The sequence below is a fragment of the Mustela lutreola genome, chromosome 4 (genome assembly GCF_030435805.1).
Source record: "Mustela lutreola isolate mMusLut2 chromosome 4, mMusLut2.pri, whole genome shotgun sequence".
Taxonomy (NCBI): Eukaryota; Metazoa; Chordata; class Mammalia; order Carnivora; family Mustelidae; genus Mustela; species Mustela lutreola.
This window is the reverse complement of record NC_081293.1, coordinates 24,662,676-24,689,734: the sequence shown is the minus strand read 5'-3', so window position 1 is coordinate 24,689,734 and position 27,059 is coordinate 24,662,676. Positions and strand designations below refer to the sequence as shown.

The following is a 27,059-nucleotide window of genomic DNA, read 5'->3' as shown; positions in this document are numbered from 1 at the left end:
GACACCTGACCCCTATGGAAGAGATGTTCTGAGGCTATGTTGTATTTAATTACACTAAAATAATAGTGTTACCTGCATGTTAATCTGACAAGTAGGATGTATGTAACACAAGTATGATGGTGCTCAAAGGTATGTATGACAGATTAACAAATAATGCTAACAATGTATCTAAGTCAAGAATATTATGCTACTATAATAAAGCCATTTGTTAAATGGACTATAATGTTAAAGCAGGGATTGTGTCTAATTAGCAAAGTGTGTGAATCTTGGTTTCTAAGCTAAATAAGAGCACACTTAAGTATTGGCGTACTTTTTCAGGAAGAAGGTAGCTGCAGATGTACGACACTTGGCTACAGAAGCCATATACTTGCTGACTTTGAAAGTCCAGCACGGCGGAGGACAGGCTGTGTTCTATCTCATACTGGAACCTGTGAATGAGCTTATCTTTCAGTCTCCCTCTTTCATCAGTAAAGCTCGCAGAAACTGTAAGATCTGGGGAAGAAGAAGAAAGATCATTTGCACTGTACATTGATTTTATTTTGTAATCATTATGAATACAAAAAATGAAATAAAAATTTAAATGCTCAATCAATAATGCAGAGGCTCTTGAGAGGATAAATGATTCAAAACAACTTCATTAGAACTTCATTAGAACTACTTGAGTATTTAAAAAAAAAAAAAAAAAAAGACGGGACGCCTGGGTGGCTCAGTTGGTTAAGCAGCTGCCTTCGGCTCAGGTCATGATCCCAGTGTCCTGGGATTGAGTCCCACATCGGGCTCCTTGCTCCGCAGGGAGCCTGCTTCTCCCTCTGACTCTGCCTGTGCTCGCTCTCGCTCGCTCTCTCTCTGACAAATAAATAAATAAAATCTTTAAAAAAAAAAAAAAGAACTACTTGAGTATTAAATGACTGATACTGCATAAAATATCCTTTTTAAGGCCTTGGCTAATTTACTCAATTAAGTAGAGACATATTAAAAGATACTGAGATTCTCAATTAAGACAAAAGAATACTTGGAGGTTTTCCGCTCTTTTATACTCTGTAATTATGTATTTGCAAACTAGCTACCCAATTATATTTGTTATTTAAAAGTCTCTATTTTATCAGACCTCTTTATCCAAAAAGCTTTCTACAATTCTATCAGTAGAAGTAACTACACAGTAACCTGTCTGAAGTTTACTATGTATATTAGAAGCCACAAAACAAGAGTTATCAATCAAATATCAAATGACATCAAAATGACATATCAGTCTGACAAAAGTGCCAGTTGATCCTGTTTTTCTTCTCTTGTAATAAGATATGTTCATACGAATGACAAGGCCTAGAGGAAAGTCCACTTCACATTGTTAGCAGCTACATCAATTTTACTTTGTAAGATGCACAAAAGATGGCCATTTTACCTCTTCACATGGTAAATGGAAGAAAAATGTAATTACAAGGTGAAAAAAAAAAGTTAAGCAACTACTCATCTGGGCCTAGCACAAAATTGTTTGCTTGATTTTTCTTTACCTCGCGGTAGTATTTTAGGCAGAGTAAATATTTCCAATCTGCTTCTTCCTGTTTCTGGAAGTGGGGAAAGCACCATCACTTCTACTATGTCTGTTTCCAAAAGAGACACTGTGGATATTTGTAAAATGTCTTTGCTCACCTCTGAAAGCAAACAGAAATCATCCTAAGTGAACTTTCATAAGTTAAAAGGATCTTTTATCTTCCCAAGTAAGATACCACATTATAGAACTGCCTTCCATAAATCTTTAGATTTTAATTTATTTACTGCATATTTAAAGTGACCTTTAAGTATAAGTGATGGGGACATTTTTGATGAATGATGAGGAACTGTCATGATTAGATATCTGGGTTGGCAGATTGAAGCCCACTCAGTGCGACTCAGCTTCTTTCCCTGTCAAGGAAACCTCTGGAGTCTGTGATGTTCACCCCATCAGCAGCACCTCCATGCTCCAGCCCCTCGATGCTCCTCTGTGGCCTGTTCGTCCACTCCTGATATTGGGTCAACTCAGGCATCAAGAGTTCTTTGCATCTGTAGTCAAGATATTGCAGGGGTGGTGGAAATGACCATGGCATGATGAGTCTGCCCCCCTGGAAATCAGGTCTCTGGAAGGTGCCATGCCTGGGGCACACCTTCAGCTCTCTCCAAAGTCTTTACTCCCCCTTCCCACAGGGGCTGTTTTATATGTGTCCACTTTATCTGCCCCTCCCCTCAGGTGTTCAGCAGATGATCTTTCCCCCGACATAGCAAAGAAGACCAAAGAAATCTGACATAAAGTGGACCTCAATGTTCTTATCCGAAAGGCATTTTTGTACAAACAAAATGCAGTCCTTTGCATCTCTTATTTTGAGTCCATGCCACCAATCTCCTATTAGACCATGTGCACTCAAGGATCACATCTTCTTGTGTCTTTTATGGTTTCTTCTATTCAGCTCTCAAGACTCCCCGGTTCTCAAATTGAGTCCTTGCTGCAAGCCTGCTTTCCCACCACAGTTGCCATCTATGTCAATTCTCTTTTTTCTGCCCCAAACTCCTTAAAACAGGAGTTGCTACTTCCTGACTTCACTTTCTGACCGCCAGCCCTCACTGAAGTTGAGTTTATGTCAGTCCACACCCTCATCCAGCCTTCCTCGCTCAAGCTCTTTCTGGAGTGGGTGACTCCCAGTGCTCTCATTACTCTGGTCTGTCCTGTTTGCTTCACGGCGCCATCTTCCTTGGTCCATACTTCAGTGGAAGTTGCTTTTCCCATCCCACACTCTGACTGACCAGATATATTAAAAAATGGAATATTTAGGCGGGATGTGCATTCACTCTGAGGTAAGCCATAGGTCCTACCATGCTCTAGGCCTTCAAATTTACATATTTAGCTTAACTGTTTGGTCCCATTAAGCAATTGGATTTGCTTTTCTCTGTCTTCTTAAGCCATCTCATCAGCTTTCATAATTTCAAGATCAGAATTCTATCATTGAGACTTGAACTAAAAATCTCCATTTCCAAACATCAGCTAAATATCCCCCACTAAAGAGCTTATTAGTTTCAACTCTACGGAGCTTGTCATCTCACACTAACCCTCAAACTTTTGTCTTGAGTTTTTACTTCATTTGATGAAATCATGGACTAGACATTTTGGAGTCATTGCTGACCCTCCCCTTTCACATTTAATGGAGCACCAAATTCTCTCAATTCCATCCCTTAGAGCTGTCCCCTCTCTTCTCTTTCTATGACTGCTGCTCGGTGTGTGCACTGTGGAGAAGAGCAAAAGCCTGAGGACAGACATCCTGATTTTGAGTCCTGGCTCCACAACTACTGAACTACATGACTCTGAAGAAGTACTTGATGGTGCCTCAGTTGTCATCTGTAAATTGGGATAGTAATGGTCTCTACCTCATGAGAGTTTTCTGTAAGCGTTAAATAAATTAACACGTGCCAAGTTTTTAGAACACTGACTAACACATGTCAAGGAATCCCTCAATAAATGTTGGCTGTTGTTATGATTCATATCACCTCTTGCCTGAGCTACTCTAATTATTTCTTAACTCATCTTTTTTTATTCCATTCTCTCTATCCTTCACACTTGTGGCAGAGTCGTCCTTTAAAACTCAAGTCAAATCATACCTGTCTCATCTTGAAAACTTCTGATTGTGTCTCATTACCCACAGAAAAAAGTCCAGACTCCTTGGAATGATATTCAAGACCTTTGTCTTCTTTCAGACTTCATTGCCATGTTCATCATCTAGTAAACTTTTCTGTTAACCTATCATACCAGACTTCCTGCCATTCCAAGTGCCTTTGCTCAGTCTTTTATCTTGAGCTGGATTACTAATATGCCCTATCTTCCACAACTTACAACCTAAGAGAACTCACCCCCAATCCTCTACACCTCCTTATCTGTATTCTCCTCTACCCCTACTCCTTCCCTCACACTTGGCATAATTAATTGTTTCTTCCTCTGAGACCACACAGCACTCTGCTTATTCCTCCAGCACTAAATTGACTCCTCAACCTTCCCATCCCACCACTGGCCTAGGTTCGGCATTTTTACACCTAATAGTCATCTAACTTTACACCTAACACACCTAATTTTAAAAAGTCAATAATAAATTTAATAATATGTTTTGGGGAAAACATACATGTATATTTGGTCCTTAAGTCAGAAAAAAAAGTATTAGGTCTTACTATTTATCATATAAGTGTTACCTCACCTGCCAGGTCTATAGTTTCCCTGCGCATGGGGATGGCATTACTGAAAAAGCTGGATATAATCTTGTTTAAAGAGGAAATATTAAAGATGTATGTATTAAAGCTTTCTTTAGATATCTTTATTAAATAGAAATATTTAAAAATATATTTCATGGATAAATCAACCAAACTTCATTTTGTAATGACATTAGAAATATCTAGCATTATATATATGCATATAATATACACATATATTATACAGTATATAATGTATATAATATGCATATATATATACTATATATAATGTCTAACATTAGAAATATCTAAATTCATTAATTTATTTAAGAAGGTTTATTTAACATCTATTTAACCAAGTAGATGTACCAAAAACCCTTTAAATATGATGTAGGCATTCTCCTATGTAACTTACAACTGTTATTTAAATGTCTCTTTTTTAAGAAAATATACCACAAATAATTGTTTCACTAGAGCTCCATTTCCACAATTTTAAATTCTTTGGAATGAAGTGACCAATAATTTAAATTAATAAGCACTTCACGTAGTACCTACAAATCCAAGGATCTGGAACGAGCTTGATGGATTGGCATTGATAACAAAGATGTAGCCTTCTGACGTCCCAGCTAACAGATAGATCCCTTGCTGGTCATAACTAGAAAAGAAAGAAAAGAAATCTGAGGATCCAATTTTGTTTCACTAATAAGATGGTAAACAAATTTACTAGATGACAGCATGGAGATACACTCAAAGCTAGTCACTCTTATGATTTGTGACTTTTAATACTATTCCATCTTATAAAAAAAAGCTAAGTGATGACATATAAATGCAATCATGACATTCTAGGTTAATGCGGTTTCCAAACTGTAGCTTGTAAGTGCACAGTCAAGAAGATGCAGTAGCACTGGGTAAGCATTTCATCATAAGTGAAAGGTATTTCCAGGGGAAATAAACAGCTCTCACACCAGTGATCAGTGTGACATCGCAGCCCTCTGCAGTACCAGTGCCCCACAAGGGGAGGAAGAAAGTAGGGAAATGTTCCAGCACCTTCATGAAATTAGAAAAATGAGAAGATCCAAATTAGAATAATAGAAGAGGATCTGAGGCAACAAATGCATAGATGGAGGCAGGTGAGGATCCTCTCCCCCTGAGAGGGAGGAGGCCTCTTGTAGGAAACAAGGAGGTGGGTGGAAACCCCACTCCTCCAGGTGCTTGTTGGGCAATTCTCCAAAGGCTTCTCTCTTCACTTCTCTGAACCTGCATTCCTTCATTTGTGGAACAGGGACATGCTTAATACCTTTCTGACCGGTGTAGTGAGAATCACATTCAATAAGCTACACTGTCTGCTAGCACCTCAAACTGTAAAGCAGGGCACAAATGTCAGTTCTGATAATACTTACTATTTCGATAAATTAACAAAAGAATGAATAATGGCGACATAGGGTTTTAAATCCAATGTCTTTGTGCTGTCTTCTAGAAAGTATTACTTCAAAAGATGTGAAATCATCTAAATGCCCATCAATACAATCTTTTAAAAATTATGGTATATTGGGTATTTACCCCCCAAATACAAAAACACAAATTTCAAGGGATGCAGGCACCCCTATGTTTATTGCAGCGTTATCTACAATAGCAAAATTTTGGAAGCAGGCCAAGTGCCACGGATAGATGTGGTGTAAGTCCATGCAATGGAATATTAGTCATAAAAAGAATGAAATCCTGCCATCTGCAACAACATGGATGGAACTAGAGAGCATAATACTAAGCAAAATAAGTTAGTCAGAAAAGGGCAATTAACATATAGTTTCACTCATATGTGGAATTTAAGAAACAAAACAAATGAGCAAAGGAACAAGAGAGCGAGAGAGGCAAACCAAGAAACAGACTCTTAACTAAAAAGAACAAACTGATGGTGACCAGTGGGGAAATGAGTGGGGGAAGGGCGAAACAGGTAATGGGGATGAAAGAGAACACTTGGCATGGTGAGCACTGAGTAGTGTGTAATAGAATTGTTGATCACTATAGTGTATACCTGAAACTAACATAACACTGTACGCTAACAATACTGGAATTAAAATTAAAAATTAAAAATTATAGTATATCCATATAATGGAATATTATATAGCCATAAATCAGAATAAGGAAGGTCTTTATGTGTGAAGAGAAAACATGGTCCAAGAGATAACCCTGAAGTGAAAAAAAGAAAGAAAAAGAGGTATAGAACATTGTATATGGTTTGCTGTCTGTTTAAAAGCAAAGACATTTAAATAAAAACTTGAAAAAAATAAAGGCAAGGGCAGTGATTCTGGAGCCCAATGCCTGGGTCTGCTCCTGACATTTGCCATTTCCAATGTGTAACATGAAGCAAGTCATTTAAACACTTTGTGTCTCATCTTCCTGCTCTGTAACTGAGACAAGAACATCCATCTCATGGTCGATAGAACCAACTATATAGCACATTTTAAGTTCTTGACAGCTATTTGTGTAATTAAAAGGAAGTGTAACCTTTCTGCTTATTTATGGGTGGACTATCTCTGGAAAGAAGAAATGAGAAATTGGGAACAGGCTGTCTCCAGGGAGGAGTACTGGGTGTCTGGGGACAAGAATGGGAGACTTTTTGCTATGCACTCCTCTGGCCAATGTGTTCATTTTCAAAACAAAACAGATAAAACTTATTTTTGAAAGAAATTATGGCTTGGGGCACCTGGGTGGCACCGATGGTTAAGCGTCCAACTCTTGGTTTTAGCTCCAGTCATGATCTCAGGATTGTGAGATAGAGCTCCCCCATCGGGCTCTGTGCTCAGTACAGAGTCTGCTTAAAACTCCCTTGCCTTCTACCCCTCCCCCCTCAAGTGAATAAATAAATCTTAAAAAAAAAAAAAGAAAAAAAAAAGCTATGGCTTTACTGGAATTTGACAGACAAACCACTACAATATCGCTGGAAGTAGGAAGCAGGAAGTACTTACAGGAGGTGTTGCACAGACCATTCTGAGGGGAAGGCCTTGTGAACCGCCTTAGGGGCCTCAGCATCCCTGACATCGAGAAAGTGGATGGAGCCCCCCGTGGTGCCCACGGCCACAGAGAGGGAGGAAGGAGAGCAAGCCAACACTGTTGCCTGTTTAAAATAACTCCAGATGCTTAACTTCACTGTGCCGGAACATGAAGCTTTACCACACATAAGAACCTACGGTTTATTTGAAAAGTCCTCTGAACGAGGAGCACAGCAAGTATTGTATGGTATTACAAATTAGACATGCAGCATTCCTGAGCTAATCGACTGCACAAGTCACACGATTCTCTACATGTTATTCTTTTATCCTAACATTAGAATCACAAAAATATAAAGACATTTCTTGAGCCTTAAACCATGACTTCATTTTTATCCCCAAATGATTATGAAATGATTATACCAACCATAATGAAAAAACAAAATTTAAAATACATTCGTAGCATCTTTTGGACATAGTTACCGAATGTTAGTGATTTTTAAAAATCAGCATTCATCTGTTGGATAGTAGTAGACCCTGGGAGGCTGGTATGATGGAGGAAGACAAGAAAATAACCGTATTACCACACTATGGAACCAAAGCGCTGCATCACAGATTCCCACTCATCTCACAATCACTTATGGAACATGATGTCTAAGAGAATACATTTGCTTTCATGACACTTAAGCAATCGGCCTCATTCTCTATAATCATACTTTGTAGGTTGGTTTGAGTAAAATCAAATAACATTAGAAATAGAAAAGACCTTAAGAGATAATCATTTTTGTAGAAGAGAAAATGGAGGCCAAGAGAAGAAGAGCAATTTGCCTCAGGATCCTGTAGCTGATGATGAAGCTGAGAACTCAGGTGTCCAGCCTCATTAAAATGCACAGTTGCTCAACCAAGGAGGTTTTCATTTGATTTTCAAGATGAATTTTAAAGCCTGAGTCTTCAGTGGTATCTCATGCGCAACTGTAAACAAAATGGCAAGGGTCTTTTTTTTTTTTTAAACTGGAAGTCTTTAATGGGGTGTGTGTGTGTGTGTGTGTTTTCTCAAAATAATCTGTTGAAATTATCTTCTATTTCAGGGCAATAGTAGGCTAAGGCTAACCATGGACAGCAGTATCTGGAAGGGTCTCATGTACCTTAGCAAATACCATCAAGGGAAGCTGCTAGTGCCCAGATATCCTCCCATCATAGTACTGGGCCAAGTTCTCTGAAGCCTGCTGCCTGAAATGTTCATGAGGAACACAGTCCCAGGCATAGCAGGGAAATCTGGCCTCAGCATTGCTGGGTCAAGTGTACTTATCAATATCCCACAAGGCATCAGTCTTCTCCAGTAAGGAAAAACCAGCCATTATCCCCAACTCAGGCTGATCCACATGAGTATACCATGCCTGGTTTGGAGCTCAATGAAGGTTTGTCAAATTAAGTATGAAAGCTGTCTGAGCTTCACCCCTTCGCTCAGGTGAAGACAAGATCTCTGGTGCAGAAAGCAGACCTTCTCATGGTGCCTATCTCTCTCCTTAGCCAAGAAGAGCAAGGTTAAGTCCAGACTGTAGAAACTCTCGAGTGGGTTGTTAACCATTTGTATGTCTCTCGTCTGTGAAAGGAGGTGTGATCAGATGAGTTTTAAGACTTCTTATAGTTCTAGTAGTTCTAATAGAAATGAATACATAGGAGCTCTTGTCACCAGAGTATAAGAATTTTTATATTTACTTGTCAAGGTGAGTTTTATATATCCCATTGAACTGTGTATCTTTTGTGTCTTATAATTTTCTTATGTGAGGTATGAAGCTTCCTCTTGTTTTATAATTGAGATTTTAATTTTATAAAGGGAAAGGATTGTAACTTCCATACCTACTACCAAGATCCAAGATCCATACCTCATGTACAACTGTGTAATACAACAAATGATGACAATATAAGGGGGAAACAGCATTGCCATCATTTCTTGGTTCTTTCATGTTTTAATTTAAAGCATTATTTTATGTAAAATGTATTATGAACGTGGCAGAAATAATGGTATCACCCTTTGGCGAGTGTTGTGAACAACTGTGGTTTATTCCCCAGTATCCAAACACCTTCTTTCTGGAAAAATTTCTTGAATATCTACTGAGAAACCATCTCTCCTATTTTGGGAGTTCAGAGGAACAGATCTGACTCCCATTTTCAAGGCTGAGCTTAAGCCAATTAGCATTTCTCATTCCCCTGTCCACAGTGATTAGTTCAGAGATGTTATTAAGACATTAGAAGACATTTAGCTTGATGGAAAAGAGAAAATTCTTTTCTTCCTCTTCCCACTGGAGGAGGCTTTCTTCTCTGATGGTCTGACACCTGTGAGGTTGACACCTGTGGCATTTGGGTATCGCGAAAAGAAGCCTAATATGAAACTAGAGACATAGAGAGAAAAACAAGATCCCTGGTAATATCATTTGAGTTGCTGGACTGAGTAACATCTGAGGCCAGACAAGTCCTATACTTTATAGCTGATTAAGCCAATAACCCCCACTTTTTTATTTTTGTCTCAAGCTGATTAGAGTGGCAATTTTCTTTCATTTCTAACTGACCTCCTTGAGGTTAGATGGGGCCATTTAATTAGTTATAGCCAAGGGGGTGATTTATGTCTGAGGAAAAGCAACTAATTGCTAGTTCAAGACTCTCTGGCACTCCTTCCCTCTTAGGAGCTATTATTAGGTGGTGGCCCCTCCCTCAGCTTGGCTCCCTGGGAGAGGGACTCTGGAGCAGAGACGCTGCTACTGCACAATGAAGTTTTAGCACGAGTGAGCTATAAACCACTAGGACTTCGAAAATAGCTTCCCCCGCAGAAAAACATTCCTGTACTCCAACTCAGCACCTTATGTTCTACCCTCTGGGCTGTAGAATACATTTTATACACAAGAATTATTCTAAATATATAGGGTAGAAATGCAATAAGGCACCTGCAACAAGTATTTCCGCAGACTTGACATGTAATTATGAAAACACAAATTGGATTAGAATTTAATATTTTAATCCGTTTATAAGGCACACTTACCGGGGTATTCAGATAAATCCTGCTGGCACAAGTACCATCTTCTGTATACCAAACACAAACTTCCCCTGAATGTGTGAGTGTCTATTAAAAAAAAAGAAAAAGAAAACTCAAAATGGAATATAAGACTCTGTTATGGAACCATGTTCTAAATCCCTTTACGGTATGTCAGTAACTCTGATGATTTAGTATAAAATTTCATTTCACTCATATGGATTATAATGACACTCACAACACTAGTACTTCTGATTTGAACAAAAAATAACTATTATCTTATTTTAAACTAGTATGTTTAATACAATTTAAGTAACATAATGACTAAGATTAGAAAAGTAAAATAATTTTTTCCCATATAACATAATTGAGTTACTTGGAAATTGAACAGGATTATTGTTTAATGAATAAAGCTAGAAATAGGAAATTAGATGTGTATTTTTTTTAATTAACGGACTTTGTCTAAAAAAAAAAAAAAAGCAAATCATGGGGCTAAGACCCTAAGATCAAGAGTCTGGCATCAAGAGTCAGACACTTATCTTTTTTTTTTTTAATTTTTAATTTTTTATAAACATATATTTTTATCCCCAGGGGTACAGGTCTGTGAATCATGAATCACCAGGTTTACACACTTCACAGCACTCACCAAAACACATACCCTCCCCAATGTCTATAATCCCACCCCCTTCTCCCAACCTCCCTCCCCCCAGCAACCCTCAGTTTGTTTTGTGAGATTAAGAGTCACTTATGGTTTGTCTCCCTCCCAATTCCATCTTGTTTCATTGATTCTTCTTCTACCCACTTAAGCCCTCATGTTGCATCACCACTTCCTCATATCAGGGAGATCATATGATAGTTGTCTTTCTCCGCTTGACTTATTTCGCTAAGCATGATATGCTCTAGTTCCATCCATGTTGTCGCAAATGGCAAGATTTCATTTCTTTTGATGGCTGCATAGTATTCCATTGTGTATATATACCACATCTTCTTGATCCATTCATCTGTTGATGGACATCTAGGTTCTTTCCATAGTTTGGCTATTGTGGACATTGCTGCTATAAACATTCGGGTGCATGTGCCCCTTTGGATCACTACGTTTGTATCTTTAGGGTAAATGCCCAATAGTGCAATTGCTGGGTCATAGGGCAGTTCTATTTTCAACATTTTGAGGAACTTCCATGTTTTCCAGAGTGGCTGCACCCAGACACTTATCTTTAAAAGGCGGGGGGCATCAGGATGGCTCAGTTCGTTAAGCAACTGCCTTCGGCTCAGGTCATGATCCTGGAGTCCCGGATCGAGTCCCATATCCAGTTCCCTGCTCAGCAGGGAGTCTGCTTCTCCTTCTGACCCTCACCCCTCTCATACTCTCTCTCTCTCAAATAAATAAATAAAATCTTAAGAAAAAAAAAAAAGTCAGACACTTAACTGATTGAGCCACCCAGATGACTCTAACAGACTTTGCTTTTAAGGGCAGTTTTAGTATTAAAGAAAATTTGAGCAGAAACTAGAGAGTTGCCATACCCTCCCCCCTACATATGCATACTATTTCCTCTATTTTGATCTTGCATTAGTGTGGTAAATTTATTGGAATTGATGAGCCAATATTGATTCATTGTTATTGATAAAGCCCATAGTTTACATTAAGATTCGTCCTTTGTGTTACCCATCCTATGGATATCCATTCTATGGTTTTGACAAGTGTGTGATATGTATCCACCATTACAGTATCATACCAATACACTGCCCTAAAAATTCTCCGTTCCCTCACTGAGCCCCTGGTGACCCATACTATCTCCATAGTTTTTCTTTTTTCCAGAATATCATATAGAGGAAATCATACATCTTTCTCAAATTGGCTTCTTTCATTTAATGTAAATAAAGCTGTTCTATGTCTTTTCATAGCTTAATCGCTCATTTATTCTTAGTGCTGAATAATATTACATATATTCAGCACTATTACTTAGTGCTGAAATATATTATTAATAATATAGTATTGATATGCCACAGTTTATCCATTTACCTATTAAAGGATATCTTGGTTACTTCCAACTTTTGGCAATTATGAATAAAGCTGTGAAGGTTTTTGTGTGGGGATACGTTTTCAAATAATTTAAGTAAATAACAAGAAGCTTAGTTTCTGAATCATAAAGTAAGAATGTATTTAGTTTTGTGAGAAACTGCCAAACTTCCAAAGTGGCTGTATCATTTTGATTCCTATAGCCAATGAATGTTTCTGTTGCTTCGTATACTTGCTAGCACTTGATATTGCTGGTGTTTTAGATTTTAGACATTCTAATACGTGTGTGGTGTCATCTCATTTGCAATTCTCTAATGACAAATACTGTTAAACACCTTTTCATATACTTATTTGCCTTTGGTATATTTTCTGTGGCAAAGTGCTTGATCTTTCGCCCATTTTTTACTGCAGTTGGTTATTTTCTGATTGTTGAGTTTTAAGAGTTCTTTTTACATTTTGGAAACCAGTCCTTTATCAGATACAGGTTTTGCGAAGACTTTTCTCCCAATCTGTGGCTTTTCTTTTCTTTCTTTTAAGGGTGTCTTTCCCAGAGTACAAGTTTTTTATTTTAATGAAGTCCAACTTACCAATTTTTCCTTTTGTGGATTATGTTTTGTGTTGTATTGAGAAAGTCATTGCCAAACCCAAGATCACTTAGATCTTTTTCTCTATTTTTCATTTTACATTTAGGTCTATAATATTTAGGTCTATATCCCATTGTGAGTTAAGTTTTGAGAAAGGTATAAAGTCTGTGACTAGATGGTGATGATGATGATGATGATTTTGCATGTGGATGTGCAGTTGCTCCTGCAACGATTTGGTGAAAAGACTAAGCCTTCTCAATCGAATTGCTTTTGCTCCTTTGCCAAAGGTCAGTTAACTATATTCATGCAGATCTATTTCTACATCCTCTATTCTGTTCCATTCATCTATTTGTCTAGTCTTTCACCAGCACTATACTGACTTGATTACTGTGGCTTTGTAAATATTGAAATTGGGTAGTGTTAGCTTTATACTTTGTTCCTCAATATTGTATGTTTTTTCTTTTATTATGTTATGCTAGTCACCATACAGTATATCATTAGTTTTTGATGTAGTGCTCCATGATTCATTGTTTGCATATAACACCCAGTGCTCCATGCAATCCGTGTCCTCCTTAATACCCATCACTGGGCTCACCCATCCTTCCACACCCCCCACCTTCTAAAACCCTCAGATTGTTTCCTTCTCCTAATGTCCTCCATGCTATTTCTTATATCCCACAAATAAGTGAAACCATATGATAATTGACTTTCTCTGCTTGTTTTATTTCACCTAGCATAATCTTCTCCAGTCCCATCCATGTTGATGCAAAAGTTGAGTATTCGTTCTTTCTGATGGTTGAGTAATATTCCATTATGTATATGGACCACATCTTCTTTATCCACACATCTGTTGAAGGGCATCTCAGCTCTTTCCACAGTTTGGCTATTGTGGACATTACTGCTATGAACATTGGGGTGCATATGGCCCTTCTTTTCACTACATCTGTATATTTGGGGTAAATACCCAGTAGTTCAATTGCTGGGTCATAGGGTAGCTCTATTTTTAATTTTTTGAGGAAACTCCACACTGTTTTCCAAAGTGACTATACCAACTTGCACTCCCAACAACAGTTTAAGAGGGCTCCCTTTCTCCACAATGTCTCCAACATTTGTTGTTTCTTGCCTTGTCAATTTTTGCCATTCTAACTGGCATAAGGTGGTATCTCCATGTGGTTTTGATTTGAATTGCCCTGATGGTTAATGATAATGAACATTTTTTCATGTGTCTGTTAGCCATTTGTATGTCTTATTTGAAGAAGTGTCTGTTCATGTCTTCTGCCCAATTTTTTGACTAGATTATTATTGTATTTGTAATTCTGAGTCTTTTGCCTCTTCACATACATTTCAGAATCAGTTTATTGATATCTGTAAAATAACTTGCTAGGATTTTGACTGGTATTGCATTTCATTTTCATCCTCAGAGGGTCTGTACTACTCTGAAAGAGGGTAAACAGTAATTGTTTAATGAGTTTTGATAACTCATTGGCAATGAATGTGTTGAAAGATGTGACTTGAAAAACTTGGATGGTGAGTATAAACAGGATGGTTCCTAAGATTTCAATTGCTTTGACTGTTTTCAGACACTTAATATTATGAAGTCACAATACAATGATGTCATCTAACTGGGGAGTATATTTGATGATGGAAGTGGTTGGCATTTCTTCCACATCCTCAAGAACTCCCTCTGCCTCCTATTTGTATAAGGTTGCACAAGATCTTCCAAAATCATTTTTAAAAATCCTACTGTGAGATAATAAAGTATTCTTTACCATGCAGTATTCATTTCCAGGTGGGATAAAGTCAATTGCCTGAAATTTCCCATCACAAGCCTCTAGGACTTTTTCATAGGTTGGCTTCTCACCAGGAGTGTAAATATAAACAGATCCCTGTTAAATATACCAAAAAAAAGAAAAGAAAGAAAGAAAAGATGTAATTGTTATATATGCAGTTCAACAAGTATTTATTAAATGTCCACTGTGAGCAAGGCACTGTGTTGGAAATTAGAGATTAACTTAAGTAAGGCCCTGACCTTGGGGAGCTTAAAATCTTGATGCTTAATTTGTTTGTTTATCAATTCATTCATTCATTTATCATTTAAAATAATCAATAAATGGGGCTTTCTTCTTTTCTCCAAATCCAAATACTTGGTTTTTAAGTTATAAAACACAACAAAACATCTTTTCAGACTTCAAAAATAATGTCTATTTATACAAAAAACTTGGAAAGTGTGGAAAACCTGGAAAGTTGTGGAGACGAACTAAGTCATCACATACTAGACCATGGTGAGCATTGATACAAACTTTTAAATAAGCCTTTGAGGAAATTGTGGAGGTTTAGCTGAAGATGTTACTTCATGATTTTTTGTAATTCTCAGCTGCCAATTCACCTCAAAACAAAACAAAACAAAACAAAACTATCCTGTCAGTTGGGACTCTCTGCCAAGTAACTGTAATATGGTGTGAGCACACAAGTAGCAATAAGTCTGTTTTCAACTAACAGCAAGTTTTTCAAGTTTGAGTTAAGTGTGAGTATTTCTGTTCTTGTTTATCTAAAAAAATTCAACTTTGTAGAGTCTAAATTTGACAGATATTCACTGATTTTACCTTGTACTCATTCCTTCAACAAATATTGAATGAGACACTGCACCAGGCATTGCTCTGGATCCTGGGCCTATATCGGAGGACAAAACAGACAAATATTCCCTGTCCTCATGGAGCTTACACTCTGCTGAGGGATTCAGACAATGGACAAGCTATCTAAATAAACAGCAGTAATTCTAAGAATCAAAAAATAAAGCAGGTTAAGAGGATATGACATGGCAAAATAAGAACATGAAATTCTAAACCAGTTATCCAAGAAAGGCTTTACAGAGATGACTTAAAAGACTTGAAGGAAATGAGGAAAGAAAGGATCCATGTGGAGTCTATGGGAAGAACATTCCAGACAGAGAGAGTAGCCAGTGCACAGAGGGAGGAACGTGCTGGGTGAGTTAAAGAATACAGCGTGACAGGGCACCTGGGTGGCTCAGTGGGTTAAAGCCTCTGCCTTTGGCTCAGGTCATGATCCCAGGGTCCTCCTGGCATTGAGCCCTGCATCATTGGGCTCTCTGCTCAGCAGGGAGCCTGTTTCCTCTTCCCTTTCTGCCTGCTTCTCTGCCAACTTGTGATCTCTGTCTGTCAAATAAATAAATAAAATCTTACAAAAAAAAAAATCTTACCAAAAAAAAAAAAAAAAAAAAAGAATACAGTATGATGGCTAGCATGCCTGGAGCAGGGTGAACAGAAAGCAGGGTAGGGGGGAGATAAGGCCCAGGGGTAAGTAGAATCCACATTATGAAGGGAGTGTAAAGCATAGTGAAGATGCTGGCTCTTGGTCAGAATAACACGGGGAATCACTGGAAGCTTCTGAAAAGAAAATGGAAAAGTTGTTCTCACTTTGCCTGCTGTGTTGGGGATACAGTTTATTCCATCATGTACTGGGGAAAGTGTATTAAAGTCTCCCATTGAGATTACAACTTTGTTTCTCGTCATTTTACCACATTTTGCTTCATATATTTTGGGACTATTTTACTTAGTACCTATATATATTAAGTGTTGATATGTTCCTACTGAATTTAATCTTTTAATATTTTTGAAATAAACCCATTTATCTTTAGTAATATTTTTTGCCAGAAAGTCTATTTTATCTGATATTTAATAAAGCTTTCTATTAATGTTTTCATGTTAGATCTTTTTCTGTCTTTTTACTTACTTTCAATTTTTAAATTTACTTTCAACATTACTGTACTTTTAAAATTTACTTTCAATCTTACCGTACACTTATGCTTTAGCTGTGTCACTTGTAAACAGTACATAACCGGGTTTTGCTTTTTTTTAATCCAGTATTGCAAACTTTGCCTTTTAACTACATCTATTATCTGTTTTACTTTTACTGTAATTACTAATATTTGAGTTTAAATATTACATTTTAATTTATGCTTCTGCTTTCTTATTTGTTTTATTTTTCTTTTTCTCTCCTTTCTTACTCTGTTTTGGGTTGCTTTCTAAAAACATTCCGCTTTCCCCATCTATAGCGTAGACATTTCATCTACTGTTTCAGTTCTTTATTGGCTACCTTAGAAGTTACAATATGCATACTTAATTTATAAATACCACAAGGTTACTTAAAACCTTTATCTTCTGCCCAGGAAAAGTAAATAATGAACTTGAAACACTTGAATCCGTTTACTCTTTCCCCTCAGTTTACATTATTTCTGTCTGGGATTTTAATTCAATGTTATTATTAAACCCAACCTCACATTATTTTTGCTGTTTTATACAGGCAGTGTTCATTTCTCCACACTACTATTCATTCCTGCAACACAATCTTCCAACTGGGATCCTTTTCCTTCTGACTGAAGTACATTCTTTAGAATTTTCTCTAGTAATGGTCGGTTGCTGACAAACTCTCAGTTTTGGAACATCGAAATTATCTTTTTTTCACCCCTATACTGAAAAGTAATCTCACTGGGTATAGAATTCCAGGTGGTAGTTACCTTATTTCATTCATTACATCAGCATACTTTTTCTATAAATGGACAGACAGTAAATATGTTAGGCTTTGTTGGCCACATGATCTCTCACAACTACTTAATTCTACCATTGTAGTGTGAAAGCAGCCAGAGACAATACATTAATGAATGGTGTGACTGTGTTCCAATAAAACTTGATTTATAAGAACAAGCAGCAGGCTGGTTTTGGCCTACAGGGCCATAGTTTGCTGATGCCTTCTGCTCTACATGGAAGGTAGCATTCCATTATTTCTTACTTACATTATGTCACAGAGGAGTCAGTTGTTAGTCTAATTGAAATTCCTTTGAAATAATCTGTTTTTCTTTCTGATTGTTTTTAAGATTTTCTGTCTTTCATTTTCAACAGTTTCACCTTGTTAAATCTAAGTGTGTTTAACTTTTTAGGTATTCCGCTTGAGATTCACTGGACCTCTTGAATCTGTAAATTCGTGTTTTTAATCAGTTCTGGAAAATCTCTCTTTAAATATTGTCTATACCTCACTCTCTCTCCACTCTGAGATTCTAATCAAACATACACTGTACCCTCCCTTCTGTATATCCTACCCTCCTGTGTATCTGGGCTATATTCTAGATAACTTCTTTTGATCTATCTCCAATTCACTAATTCTCTCTTTGGCTGTGTCCAATCTTCTGTCAGACATATTCATTTAATTTTTACTTTTTCAGTATATTTTCTCTTTTAGAAGTCCTATTTTAGTCTTTCTCCCTTACGTTATGTTACATTTTTTTGTTGATTCCTGTTCATTATAGGTATTCTAGGATTTTCATTTATTTGTTATTTATTAAAACACAGTTAGCCAGTTGTTCTAACTTCAGGTATTTACCAGCAAATGATATCTTTCCATAGTTAAATTTAAGTTTCCTTTAGGCAGAAAATCATTGATCTTTCCTTATAATCCATCTAAAGTCACTGCTTAACAATATAAACTACTGTTGACCCTGACTTTTGAGAGTCATTCCATTAATTAGGAGTCTAACAATATAATTGAGATGGACATTTCATTTTATTCTGCATTTATTCCCCTTTCCTTCTTCTTTTACAGAACCCATATTTTCCTTAGAAAACCATCCATGACCCCAATCTCAGTCAATGTTTGGTTGGGTTGACTCTATACAGGGTTCAAGTGTAGACATGTGACACAGGCCTGGCCAACGACAGCTTAGAATCCTCCTGGACATAGTAATTGCCACAGGGGTAGAGAGGTGACCAAGTAAGTACAATGAATCTAAATTCCAGGACATTTTTTCATGGTGTCTTTCCACTAGGGTCACCACCAGGGTAGAAATATAAACTAGAGTTGCAGGAGGCTCTCTGCACACCTTCCAGGAGAATCTTCATGAGAAGGGTGACAGCAGAGAGAAAACAGAACCAAGAGATGGTCACAAAAAAATGTCAGGAGCCACTAGATTCAGATTAACTCCTTGCCCTTTTTACTTACATGCACAAAAAAAAAAAAAAACAAAACAAAACAAAAAAATGAATAAACATAACACTTTTTGTTATTTAGATCTTTTACGTTAGGTATTTTTCATTTGTAACTAAGAGTCCTGAATAGTAGAGTATCACTATGAAGCACTATGCCCTTCATTCCCATAGTGCAATGATAATAATATTTGAAAACTGTATATCAAGAAATCACCATCTGAGGCACCTGGGTGGCTCAGTGGGTTAAAGCCTCTGCCTTTGGCTCAGATCATGGTCTCAGAGTCCTGGGATCGAGACCCACATCAGGTTCTCTGTCCAGAGGAGAGCCTGCTTCCCCCCTCTCTCTCTGCCTGTCTCTCTGCCTCCTTGTGATCTGTCAAATAAATAAATAAATAAATATCTTTTAAAAAAAAAGGAAGAAAGAAATCACCATCTAGCATACCTTGTCTGTTTGAATCAGCAACATGCAGTAATTTGGAGAAAACATCATATGTACCACAGGATCTTCAATCTCTAGAAAATCCTCTACTTTGTAAGTTAAATCTTTAATAATAAAAGAATACACAAAGCCATCCTAGAGACCAAAAACAATGAGATAAACAAAGAAAATCAGTCTCAGTCAATGCAGAGTATAATTTCCATGTCAAATGAGCTAAGACTTATTGACTACCATCCATAGTTTATTTTTGGAATCATCTTCAATGTTTACATTATCTAGAATGCCTAGTCTTATCTCTATTAGGCAACTTTTAACCACCCTTCCTGGCCAAGTTTCAATTTTATCTCTTCTGTGACACAAAATTTTGTGGCTAAAATTTATGGATCTCTACTTTCTTTGAACTTCCCTAACATTTATATTTTAATTCCCAAGTAATGCCTTTAATAAAGTTAGAAATTTTTTTTATTAGTTTCAAAGGTAGAATTTAGTGATTCATCAGTTGCATATAACACCTGGTGCTCATTACCTCAAGTGCTCTCCTTAATGCCCATTACCCACATATCACTTTTACCTCACAAACCTCCCCTCCAGCAACCCTCAGTTTGTTTCCTAGAGTTCAGTGTCTCTTATGGTTTGCCTTCTTCTCCATTTTCATCTTATTTTTCTTTCCCTTCCCCATGTTCATCTGTTTTGTTTCTTAAGTTCCACATAAAAGTGAAATCATATGGTATTTGTCATTCTCTAATTTTGCTTAGCATAATACCCTCTAGTTCCATCCACCTAGCGTCTATCTTTTTACCACTTTCTTCATTATACAGGAGGTAGGGCGAATGAAGCAGTTCATTATGTGGCTTATATATAGCAGTCTCCTTACTTCAAGGAATACTGGCCTTAATGTATATTATTTAATCTTTATTATATGTCTTTCTTTTCTCCCTAAATGACCCAACGGTAGGGAGTGTGCTGTTTATTCCTTTTATATCCTCCTTTTGTATTTCTTTAATAGTGCTAGAAGGAGGGCAAGTATCTAGTAAAAATCAGCTGGTTGGCCATAAACAAATTTAGGCTCATTTAACTCTTCTCAAGAGGAATTTGAATAGTTTTCACAGTAGTGAAGAAGCTTTGGACAAATTAATCCATCATTTCTAGATTGGACCCCACTGTAACTAAAGTATATGCATTAGTGAGGTGGCTGGGTTCACATACTTGGGACCTGGCGGATAAAACATGCAAGGTGCTTTCTCCAAACTCATCATCATTCTCCATTTCTTATAGAGTAGATGCTCAAACAATTCCTTTAAACTAGTTGTTTGGGTTTTTTAAATTTTATTATCATATATTTATTATAATATTTTATATTTATAATTATTATAAATTATAATTATTTTATTTCTAACTTGATTTATTTAATTTAATTAATTCATTTATTTAATAATTATTTTATTAAATATTTAATAATTAATAAAATTAACTATTTGAACAATATAATTTATTTTAATTTAAATTATAATGGTATATAATTATTATATTAATTACAAAATTAAGAAAGAATTATAATTTATTATTCATTTATTAATTTAATTTTAAATTTTAAAGATTATTTGTTTGACAGAGAGAGATCACAAGTGGGCAGAGAGGCAGGCAGAAAGAGGGGGAAGTCAGCTCCCTGCTAAGCAGAGAGCCTGATGTGGAGCTGGATCCTAGGACCCTGGGATCATGACCTGAGCTAAAGACAGAGGCTTAACCCACTGAGCCACCCAGGTGCCCCATTAATTTTATTTTTTAAGTAATCTCTATCCTCAATGTGGGGCTCGAACTCACAACCCCAATGCAAGAGTCACATGCTCTACTGACTGAGTCAGCCAGACCTCCCTAAACTAGGTTTGAAAAAATGTTAAGGGTGAGGGGCACCTGGGTGGCTCAGTTCGTTTAGCGCCTGACTCTTGATTTTAGCTCAGGTCATAGTCTCAGGGTCATAAGATGGAGCCCTGTGTTGGGTTCTGTGGTGAGCATACAGCCTGCTTAAGATTCTCTCTCTCCTTCTCCCCTCTGCCCCTCCCTATGGCTCTGTCTCTGAAAATAAATAAATAAATAAATAAATAAATGAAAATAAAAGTAAAAAATGCCAAGGGTGACTTTGAGAAGGACAAGAGTCATAAAAGGCCATAAATGCAAACTAAATGTAGGAAGTATGGTGGCAGTGGCGGGGAGGGGGGCAAGATGATGGTCGATGATGGTCTGTTGCAAGACTGCAGCGGAGGGGGATGGATTACCAGCTGAGAGTACGTCTTGGGACATCTACAGGTAGACCTGAGATTTTAGTGTGGGTGAGCTCCAAACCTTAGCATTGCTACAATACCTTGTAAAAGCATTGTAGTCTGACCCCTTTTCATACTTAACTGAGACTGTATGCTCTAATAAATGAGAGCAAAGACTTTGGAGTTTACACAGCTGGGTTCAAGCCTCAGTGACTCCATTTACTGGATGGTGAACTCTGTAAGGCTTGGCTCCTTCCTCTGTATAAGGAAGATGTCAATATTCGTACTGATAGTGTCATTATGAGAACTGATAAGATAATACGAGCAAAGCACCTAGCATGGTGCCTGGTACAAAGTAAGGACTAAATAAATGAAGGCCATTAATGCTAATTCTAGTATTAACAATAACAGTATAATACAGGTAAGCTAAATGAGTATGCACAAGCGGTTAAGTGAAGCTTAGACAAAAGGTTCTATTTGTGTCTGACAACCTAATATATTAAGTGTACAAACAGGCATAGCGTTGGGTATTCTGGGGTTCCAGAGTTTTTAATTCTATTTTTTATTTTTTGCAATTGTCTAGATATATGGCAGTCCATTATACTGTTCTTTCTTTTATATACATTTGAAAAATTCTTCATATAAAAAGTTTTATAATAGTATCCAAAAAGAAAACAATAAGCTGACAGAACCTGACATCCCAAATTGTGACGCATAATAATAAGTAACAGCAAATGAAAATTGTATATATTCTTTAAAGCAATTAATTTTGAAGACAAAAATACATTACAATTCCAGAAATCAGCATGCCTCCCTTCTGATATACCATGGTGACTGGACTGATAAGATTTCTTCCCTCTTTTGGAAAAGAAAAGCAAGGTAAAACAGGTGACACATAATTAAAAGTGCAATACAAAGTAACTAATCTCTTTGCTTTCCTAGGACTATTCATTTCTTTGTAACACTTTCCAAAAATCAACTTCCTATCAGAATATGTGCTATCAAAAAAAAAAAAAGAATATGTGCTATCATGCCTTCCAAACAATGAATAATAAAACTGTTCAGCATTGATTACTAATGTAAATCACATGAGTTTTTTAAAGTTCTGTATCATCAGATCCATGTAACTAACATTACAGAATTATATAGCTAATATATTTTCTTATTTTAGGAAAGCATTGTCAGAGATTTTAAGACGCCAGGAAAAAATAAACCAAACCAAACTTGTTGTCAAGCTGCATACTTAAGATTTATACTATACATTTTATGTATGTAAATTCCAACCTCAGTAAATAAATAAAAATGGATAAAAATAAAGTAAAAAGAAAAAATGTTCTATAAGAATAATCATTATTAATAAAATATTGTCCCTGGGGAAGAAGAACAAAAGAGTAATAACTTTTATGTAGCTAAACCATAAGAACTACAAGATCAAAAGCTCAGAGAGCAACCATCAAATTATTTGCTTACTATATACTACGTGCTTGGCATCATGCCAGATGCTCAGAAGCATACTGTCCTTTCCTTCAAAGACTATTTACTTCCCAGAAGTTCCTTCCTTTCCAATCCAAGTACCACTAGAATCCAGGTTCTAATGACTCAAGGCCTAGTCTAGGAGCCTGATGCTTATAGCCACCTGCTTCTAGGGTCATCCTTTCTTGAATGATGGCTAAAGTAATCTGCCCATACACAATTCCATTTGGGGTACATGTCCATTCAGGAGTTTTTTTTATGTCTGCCCACTGTCAGCTGAATTGAGTATAAACATCTGAGCTGGACATTCAAGGTCAGACGTGGTATGTATGTCCCTTTGTTTCCCACTACCCTATGTAACACTCAATGCTCCAGACAGACTGGACACTTCTTGTGTCTTAACCTTCTCCAGTTTTTCTTGTCTCTGCAGACACCACTGACTGAAACTCTACCTACCCTCATCTGCCTGTGAACCCATCCTGCAAAGGCCATTTCAAATGCCATCTTCAAAATGACTTAACCTGGCCTGTTTCCCTCATTTGAATTCCCACAGAACTTTGTTCAGTTTCCCTTGAATAAAATGATCTTAATCTACCTGGCTATAATTATCTACTTGTTTAATTCTCTTTAATAAAAATAAATCCCTCGAGGGTGAAAATTATAAGATCACGTATTTGCCATTCACGTCACCTCTGAGGAACCTTGATTAGTGTCTTCCACATTGTAGAGGTTAGACAGATAATTACACTAAAGCATTTATAATGTACCATGAAAATTATTAGGAATAGTATAGAAGAAGGAAATAGTAAACAATATAAGACTATACATGAATAAGTCCTAAATTGTGTATAATCTATCACAGATGTGACAGCAGCTTGGAAATGAGAAACATTGCTTTAGAATTCATTTTACAAAAGACATATAGGCACTAATTTACTCTGTAGCTGTCTCTGGGATTAAACTGTGGAGCCCAAGGATGAGTAACACAGTTCTTAACTTCAAAGAATTAACACCTGGTGGGAAAGACAGACATGCACACAGGAAATTGTGACATCAAAGGCTGAGGCTGTAAGAAGGAAGTGAGTCTAATGGAATCCCACACAGGGGCACAGAAATTTGCCCTAAGGTTAGGATGGCACTGTGGATGCAAGATTAGAGAGAACTTAGCCTGGAGGGTATAAGTGACAGTAAAGTGAAGCCATGGTGGGGGCAGGAAAGTCAAACCTAATGACCCCATTGAAGTCATAACCAGGGAATGGGAGCAGGAGTAGATGAGGGGCACTGTCCTGGAGAAAACTTGCTGTAGAAGGTGGCATTGAGGTAGAAGCATAAGGATTCAGAGAGAAAACTGGCAAGAGAGTGAGCTAGGAGGCAGGTCTGTGAAATGACAAGAAGAAATGACTGGCTAGATCAGAAAACTCATCCTGGGGAGTAGAAAGAATATGAATAGAGCAGGTGGGAACAAATTAGAGAGGGCTTGGAATCAAGGCAGAGCACTCCTTGAATTGCAATGAGATGCCTGTTTGCAAATGAGATGCCTGTTTTGGGTTACTATAGATTAAGGCCAATGAGGTCAGTCCTAAGGTTGGTGCAGAAATCAAACTGTGAAATAATAAAGGAACTGGAATGGAGAGGACATTGGACAGATTGGGGAGCTTTCCCTGTAAGGTTTCCTTCTCAAAAGGTCTACACCTAAGCCCTACTGAGTGGACATTAGCTTCTGTGACTAAGGCCCAACCCTGGCCACAGCTGATGGGACCAGGAATGGACACCAGATCTAAGGAGAATAGATCAAACTCTAACCATGTTTCTAACCAAGGAACAGAGAGGTAATTTTCAAGATGGCAGTTAAAAAAAAAGTCACTGTGAAAAAAGGCCCTGAGAAAGGTGGAGGTTAGGAAAGGGCATAATTTGCCGACTAAACAGAACAGGCTTATGTATGGAAAACGATACAGCATAGGAGCTAAGAACTTGGACTCTGAAGTCTTACTGTCTGGGTTTAGGAGTCAGCTTTACAGTTTACTAGTTATGTGAATTGGGGCATTTTTTTCTTATTCTCTCAGTGCATCCATTTTTTCCCACCTGTCTCATGGAAATGAAAACATATCTTTCTATAAAGTGTTTTGAGGATTACATGAAATATACATACAGAGTACAGGAGAATGCCTAGAGCATAGAATAGTCAATAAACACTAGCTATGAGGAACACCCACAGGACTTGGTAACTAACTGTGGGATAGAGGAAAGAAAGAATCAAAGATGGCTCTAAGGAGGAGAAAAATAGGGAACAAAGAGCCATCTTCAAGTGTAAGATGATCACCAGTGGCTACACTTCTAGGAATAATGAAGTAAAGCAGTTTCTCACCCTTTGGTACTGTGTCTTCTATCTTATTAAGTACAGTCACCTTCAAGGTTTCTCCATTAATCATTAAAAGATGACCCTCTTCACAGCCAACATATATGTCACTTGTTGGAGTCCAGCAATGCATAGATGGGTGAAGCAACGGATATAGATCATCTTTAGGCTTCAGAGAAAGATAAGAAACCTTGTGTTAAGACAGCATACATGGTTTAAGAGCCAGAGAAATACCTAAGAGAGTAACTTCCAAAAAGAAATAAATGAATATGGACCTATATACATTCATTGATCCTGCCATTTGCCAAGATCTAAGAGAGCTTATCCTTCCTTTCTCCATTTATCTCTCTATATTTTAACTCACTAAGAATATATAAGATAGTCTTGTCAGCACATGTGGAGTTCTAGTGTCACAGATTTTCATGAAAATTCTGAGTAGCAACATCTACAATGTTTCTTGGTAGAGTTTTTTGGTGTCTTGAGTCTAAGGAAGTCATTGTCTAGCTAAAATCACCCTTTTTGAGGAAGATTTTTGTTAACATTTCATCTGCGTGGCGGTGGGAGAGGGTGGATATTATTTTTCTTCTTTTTTTTTTTTCAAGATTTTATTTATTTATTTGACACAGAGAGGGAGAGAGAGATCACAAGTAAGTAGAGAGGCAGGCAGAGGGAAAGGGGGAAGCAGGCTCCCTGCCGAGCAGAGAGCCTAATGCAGGGCTCTATCCCAGGCTTTAACCCACTGAGCCACCCAGGTGCCCTGGATATGATTTTTCTGGAGTGGTTATGGAGAGATTGGCCTAGATCCTTTGGTTAGTTAGCTTTTACGGGAAATGAGAAGAGGACACTCGTCTGATTCTGGGGGCCTTTCTAATGGGGTTCATGAAACATCCTCTGTGGTTTTGATATCATGGAAAACTCAAGGAGAAATGCAGAAAATCTATGCAATGTACCTCAAAGAAGTTGGCTTTGGGGAGTAAAAATAACATGGACAAGGATCTAAAGCAAACTTTTCTTGTAAAGGAAAAGGCAGTGAATATTTTAGGCTTTGTGGACCACATAGGTCTCTGTCACATGTCCCTATTATATTTTTAAACACCTCTGTAAAAAGTATACAAGAACATTCTTAGCTTGGGGCCAAACAAAAGCCTGTCATTGGCAGCTTTTTAGGGCATTTGCTCCCCACAGCACTGATTAAAATTCTGAATTCAGGATATCATAATAATAGCACTTCTTCCTTTTTAGTTAAACAAGTCAAATGTACTAGTTTACTTATTTTATATTGAGAACATAGCATTTAGAACCATCTGAGCTTTTTGTTATGCTATAGCATTATTTAGAATTACATTAGCTATAACATAATGCTTTGCTTTCTTTAGGATCCTTATACCCACTGGAACAGAAAACATCTTTAATAAGCTATTGGCCAAATTAACAGAATTTTTAAGTCCCCTGAGAGCTCCATGTTTATTGCATTCTTTTGTTGACCCTTTCATTCACCTAACAAATATTTATTGGACACTTACTACATTCTAGTCACTGTTCTAGGCACAGGGATGTAGCAGTGAACAAAACAGACCAAAAAAAAAAAAAAAAAAAAAATCCCTGCCTTTATGGGGCTTACATCCTGTTCAGGGCAAACAGAATAAAAATAAGTTAAGAAGTTAAATATAGGGGTGCCTGAGTGGCTCAGTCATTAAGCATCAACCTTCAGCTCAGGTCAT

At 37.2% G+C, this 27,059-nt stretch overlaps 1 protein-coding gene across 4 annotated transcripts in view; it reads right to left on the bottom strand.

The window, feature by feature from the left end:
- The window catches only part of CFAP43 (cilia and flagella associated protein 43), a 99,224-nt gene that overhangs the window by 56,458 nt on the left and 15,707 nt on the right, over positions 1-27,059 (bottom strand). For all 4 annotated transcript variants that reach the window (XM_059173270.1, XM_059173272.1, XM_059173271.1 and 1 more), the window contains exons 6-14: positions 25,348-25,507; positions 22,300-22,367; positions 19,255-19,386; positions 14,586-14,702; positions 10,225-10,305; positions 7,167-7,315; positions 4,752-4,855; positions 1,509-1,649; positions 311-492 (exon numbers count right to left, since the gene is read on the bottom strand). In XM_059173270.1, the coding sequence (XP_059029253.1) occupies positions 311-492; positions 1,509-1,649; positions 4,752-4,855; positions 7,167-7,315; positions 10,225-10,305; positions 14,586-14,702; positions 19,255-19,386; positions 22,300-22,367; positions 25,348-25,507 (1,134 nt within the window). The remainder of the gene's footprint in view (positions 1-310; positions 493-1,508; positions 1,650-4,751; positions 4,856-7,166; positions 7,316-10,224; positions 10,306-14,585; positions 14,703-19,254; positions 19,387-22,299; positions 22,368-25,347; positions 25,508-27,059) is intronic.